This window comes from Ipomoea triloba, chromosome 6, assembly GCF_003576645.1.
Source record: "Ipomoea triloba cultivar NCNSP0323 chromosome 6, ASM357664v1".
NCBI classification, from domain to species: Eukaryota; Viridiplantae; Streptophyta; class Magnoliopsida; order Solanales; family Convolvulaceae; genus Ipomoea; species Ipomoea triloba.
Window position 1 is genome coordinate 13,707,673 of NC_044921.1, and position 6,003 is coordinate 13,713,675.

Sequence of the window (6,003 nt, forward strand, 5' to 3'; positions counted from 1 at the left end):
AATAATTATTGCCCAAGTATGACAAAATAATAATTTTATTACCATCAATCTAAATAATTAAAAAATCATACAAATAATCAATTAACCATCTAATCATTAATTAATTATTAATAACTAATCATTCTAATAACTAACTAATCATTACCTTTTTTACTAATCATTTAAAGCTACATGATCATTACACTAATCATTATCTTTTTAACTAATCATTTAAAGCTAATGATTACCGGAGTAAAAAAATATTAAAAGCTAACACTCCTCACAACACCACTTCAACACCCGTGGTTGCTTCTTTTGCCAGTTTTTTTTTCACAACATTTTGGAATCCATTTTAAAAACCCGTGTCCGGCCGGGTAATGATTCATAAAAATGATTATACTTAAGGTATAAAAGTATAACTGCACCTATAGTAGTGAAATTAACTAGTAATAATTTCCTAATAATTATTATGATAATTAAGTTTTTTTTTTGAATACTACTACTAACTCTATTAGAATGCAGTATCTGTCCATAACTACTTTCTCAACCTATTGAAGCACAAGAGTAAGTATTGCCTTTACTGAGGCTCGAATCCACCACCTCCCGTATAAAGGGAAGGGTTTGATGCCACTGGACTACAAGGTCCTTGGCATGGTAATTAAGTTAAACATTGGTCGTTGGATTTATTTTTATAACTAGCTTTTTCACGAGCATTGCACGAATAGGATAATGCCCAATGTTTATTTTTGAATAAGTACTTCAAAGTATATCAATACAAGATTATATATGAGATGTTCATGCATATGCAATTGAATGTTGAATTCGTTTATTTAAATTGATAATTCAAAGTATATGAATGCAAGATAATATATGAGAGTTGATTATAATTGTCACTAAAATAAATGTTTGCAATTTTGTAAAAATGATATAGTCTAAAAATGATACTATAAATAAATACTACTTTTGGTAATAAAAATTTATGCATTTTAAATCATATTAACAAAGAAATATGATTTACCTTTAACATGAACAACTGTGATGTAATCTAAAAAATATTATGGGGTAGTTTCACGTTTCTTAAAATATTGTAACAAATCAATTCAGTGTAACGCACGGACGAAAATACTAGTATATATAGTAATTTAAAAAGCTAAGCTTTTTTTGTTTTTGAAAATTGAAAATTAAAATTTAAACTTAATATTATTTTTTGAGTTAATTCCATTTTGGTCCTAGATTTATAGGTAGTAATCCACTTTTAGTCACTTTTTATTAAAACATTCACATTTGGTCTTAGTATTATTGTGGCATGACTATTTTTGGCCCTCCTTCAACAAAATCGTTAAAATAACATTAAATACAATGACATTTTGATCTTTTCTTTACAAAGTAAGTTGATCCGCTATATTTTTATTTGGATTTTTTAAAAAAAAATTTCATATTTGAAGACCAAAATGTCCTTTCATTTATGAGAATTTTAACGATTTTGTTGGAGGTGGACAAAAAATGGTCATGCCACGATATTACTAGGACCAAAATGGGATGTTTTGAAACAAATGACTAAAAGTGAAATGATGCTTATAAATCTAGGATAAAAAATGGAATTAACTCTTTTTTCTTTTTTTTTTTCTTTTATGAAAGGATTAAACTTAATATTCTTAATCCCTAATACTAAAATCCTAAATCCTAAATCCTATTTTACACCTAAAATAGTAAAATCCCTAATCCCCTCAGGCCTCATAAGTCGCAAGTGCAGACTCGCAGGTCTTCGCCAAAGGCAACGCCGGACACCGCAGGTTTCCTCGGAAGCCCACGCCGGTCGCCGCAGCTCTCCTTGGAAGCCAACGCCGTCATCTCCCTCGCCGTCTGCTATCCTCCCTTGCCGCAGCGCCTCCCCTGTGATTCTACCATTGCCGTCGACAAAGAAGCCTTCCCTGCCGACGATGAAGCCTTCCTTGCCGACGACAAAGAACAAATTAGGTATTTCATAATTTCATTATTGGATTAGTAATTCATAATTTCATTATGTTGATTAGTTTTAGGTATTTCATAATTATGGAGTTCAGATAGTTTTATTAACTGCATTCACGTATTTTTAACATTCAGAAAGAAACTTATCAATCTTAGGATTTTTATATTCACTACTAACTTGAAAATATTTTGTTGTTTCAGTTCTTAGAATGGTTTTCTCTCACATTATTTTCCAGTTTCTCCACTTTTGGCAAAGGGGTTTTATTGAGTTTACACCAGTACTGCAAACATTTAGCCAGTTTCGGAGTTGCATTTCGAAATTCAATATTGGGATGGGATTAGTTTTTTTTCATAGTATTATATAGTCATAGTCAATTACGGAGTATTAGATTTATTCCCCTCTAATTATTTTCATTAGAAAAAGAAAGAACCAAAATAAGAATTGAGCATGCTTTTATGTTCTCACTTAGCTGAACAAGAGCACATATTCGATCATTGGAACATTTTTCTGTGTTGTCTCCTCTTTTAATTTGATTAGCTCACAACCGCGGAAGCGGATGGTATTTTGACGAAAAAGCTTTCTTAAAGTCACTTTACATTGTTGAGGTACTTGCAGCAAATGACCTTGAATGTGAGGATCTAGGATCAATATGTCCAACAGATACAATGGTTTTGAGCAACTACATAGAGGAAATTATAGTGTCTGCAATATCATACTATTTGTTGAATAACAGGGATCCAGAATATCAAAATGGAAGGCTTATTATCTCATCCAAGAGGTACATACCAATATATCTATTATTTTAGCATTATAGATTCTTTACTCCTCCATACTTTTGTTACCTGTATTTATTGTATATTGGGCATGGGAAAGTTTGTCCCATGCATTAGGCATCTTAAGTTGCTAATTAAGCTTAATGGAAAGTATGGTTTTAGCTCCCAAGTAGAATTGAATAGCCAAATCAATAACAACAAATTAATTTTTGTGCTGTTAACTGCTGTGAAGGATTGAATCTTTGCTCTTAATAATGTTGTTAATTGCTGTTAATTATCAAAAACTAATTAGAGTTGTTTTTTTCTCTAGTTAAGTAGTTTACACTATGGTTCATTTTACCAGCAGCCCAGAATATTGCATTTAAAAGAATTGACTAAAAAAATTGCTGTTGTTTCTAGTCATAACTCAATGAACTGAAATGAAATAATTTTCTCCCAATTGAAATTTTAGGTCAATTTAGGATAGTTATGCCAAGAATCCATTTAAAATAACCTTTGAAGCTTAGAGTATACAACATTTGGAATTGCCTTAATGAGGTGGTGACAAACTGGGTTGATTTCATACATATTCAAAATAGCCATTTTGTATTCAAACCGTTTTTATTTTTAAAGATACTCTTTACTTTTCTACTCATTGTACAAAATTCCTGGCTTTGCCACTATTTATACTTCGAAAGAAAAGTTCAATTATGGAAACATTTTGTGTTTTTATTCAAACCGTTTTGGTTTTTAAATATGGCTTTATTGTTTGAACTTCAACCCCTTGGAGGAAAATCAACACCACCAGTACTGGAATATATATTTTGCTCTATTACTAGTATTGTCTCTTGTTCTTGCATTTGAAAAGTTCATACCATGTAAGCATAAGATGCTGATATGGTCCATTTAACTCAAGTGTATCATTAACCATGTGATAACTAAGAGAGGATGCCAGAGTGTGAATAGTTCTACTCACAATGACACAATCAATTGCTGTGAAAAGAAAATATCTAATTTGCTTTATTTTTTCTCCCCAGCTGAACATTCCGCCACTGATAATGCGGATTGTAAAACGAAGAGCCCAGTTTCTGGAATTTGGTAATAGTGTAGTGGTTTGGTTGCTCAGAGCGGATTTTCTTGCAATGTTGTTAGTCTGAAGTTTAGTTCCATAATGGCCTTGAGAGGCGTGAAAAACCTCCTTTGCGGATCACGGGTTCTGACTGTCAAGCAGAATGGTATGATGAGATTGAGTTTGGTTTGGTACCACTGCTCGGAGGAATCGGAAAGGGGGTCTTTGCCTTCTGAATGGTATGAAAAAGCCTTCTTAAAGCTAACCAAGTTATCTTGCTTTTTGAAGACTGTGGACTTGATTAATGGAAGGCCTGTTAATGTTATTGATGAATCTAGGGTTCATGATGACATTTTGCTAGAAAACTTACATCATTTCAAGTCCCTAGCTAGAGACTTCATTGGGTGTCCTTCAGTTCAAGAAACAATGAAGAAGAACATGATAGTTGCTTTAGGGAGCAATGCAGAATGCAAAGAGCCTCTTTGTTTTAGTAAAGCTAGTGAGAGAGAATCAATCAGGGTGGATTCACTCACAAAGGTGGCTAAGTTCTTGGACATTTCAGCTCAACAGAGGAAGGTAGTCAGGGCAGCAATATGCCCTCAAGTCACTCGACATCAGATATTTACTGGTGCACTTGAAGAGATACTAGATCTATTGAAATCTGAGATCGAGTATTCTGATTCTAGGTGCCCTAGTAACCAAGTTAAAATGGCAAAGCAGATTGTTGTGAGTTGTCTTAAGGTTTTAGATATTGCGACTTCTTACAACCCAGAGTCCACTTCATGGATGCGAGTTGCACCCGTAAAAGATGCAGATTCACCTACTACTTCACATAAATGGGAAGATATTCTGGAGATGTTCATTGATCTTGTTGACTGCTTGAGTGAAGAAACAAAATTAGCTCTAGATGTTAAGAAGGCAGAGGTCATGAAAGAGGGGCTTTATCAGATAAGGGATGTTAGGATAGATAAAAACATTGGATACAGGGAGACTCGCCATCAGGAAAACTTAGTACAAAAGATATTATCTAAGACACTGGGTCACTCATCTCGGTGCTTATTTACACTTCTCACGTATTATCTTTATGGCAACATCCAAGATATTGAAGTAGAAGTTTGTGGGGGGCTTTATGAAATTGGTCAAGGGAATAAGTTTCGCTTGTGCATGGGGAAGATCTTGACATCAGATGAGGAGAAGATATTGTGGAGTGGAGTGAGGCAGCTGGACAAGGCTTTGGGGCTCTTCAAGTTTATTTGGGAAACAGCCGGAATGAAAGGAGATCTTGAATTGCAAGGCCATTTGTGGTGCATTGGCACTGATAGTAGATCACTCACATATAGAGGGAATACTTTCTTGTTGCATGGGATTGATCATTTCCGTTAATGGATTTTACTACAAAAAATGATGAATGATCCATATAGAGGAAATGTACATGGTTTTATGCCCTTGATCATTGCTAAAAGGGTTATTCATGCATTTCTCTCAAATGAAGGAAGTCAACTGACATGAGAGCCAACGTCCTGTCATCCTTCATGTGAACTAAAACCAATCTAGTGAGTAACTTTCTTTTACTCACACACCGATTATTGAGCTTTTTAATCCCTTCATCCAAAATAGGAATAATGTTATATGCATGTTAGAATAGGTGTATGTGTCCTATGATTCAGAATGTTAGTTACTCTAGCTATTAGAGTTTGCGTATTATTCATTGTTAGCCATGATCAAATACATTCATCATTACTATATTCTTTCATGGCATCAATAGCAACTAGCAAGTATAATCTTATTTAGATTAACTGCACTTTGCTTTGCGGGCATGTGGCGATGGCGATATGTTGTTGGCAGGGCATAGCTCTTTAGTTATGTATTAGTTTAGCTTATCAATCCAATATTCTTCTTCTTCTTCAGTTATTGTATTAGTTTAGCCTATCAATCCAATCTTCTTCTTCTTCTTTTTGCATGAGGTTAGCAAGCAACAAAAGTGGGCACTTAGTCATGTTCTGCTTCTGTTTTTATAAAAGTCCACTTTGTTTATTTTGAATTCAATTGTATGTATAATTCATTGCTATTGGTGGTAGACACTTGAACAGTTTCATGATCACACACTCTCTAATCATATGTTTAAGAATTAATATGTTCTACAGGACAAGTTCTTGTCCTAAGATACATTGGTACAATTCTAATTTTGGGTGGCATGCTTCTTTTTTTTAGGGGGGTGGGGATGGGGGGGGGGG

The 6,003-nt window shown here is 33.9% G+C and overlaps 1 protein-coding gene across 3 annotated transcripts; it reads left to right on the forward strand.

The window, feature by feature from the left end:
- Nucleotides 1–1,696: 1,696 nt before the first annotated feature.
- LOC116023192 lies at nt 1,697–5,803 on the forward strand. Of its 3 annotated transcripts, none has more exons than XM_031264177.1 (3): nt 1,697–1,956; nt 2,536–2,726; nt 3,738–5,803. In XM_031264177.1, the coding sequence occupies exon 3, from the start codon at nt 3,872–3,874 to the stop codon at nt 5,150–5,152; it is 1,281 nt and encodes a 426-aa protein (XP_031120037.1). In that variant the 5' UTR covers nt 1,697–1,956; nt 2,536–2,726; nt 3,738–3,871; the 3' UTR covers nt 5,153–5,803. The 3 variants fall into 3 exon arrangements, with proteins under 3 accessions (XP_031120037.1, XP_031120036.1, XP_031120035.1); XM_031264176.1 differs by having other exon boundaries at nt 2,554–2,726; XM_031264175.1 differs by having other exon boundaries at nt 2,564–2,726.
- The last annotated feature ends 200 nt before the right edge of the window (nt 5,804–6,003 follow it).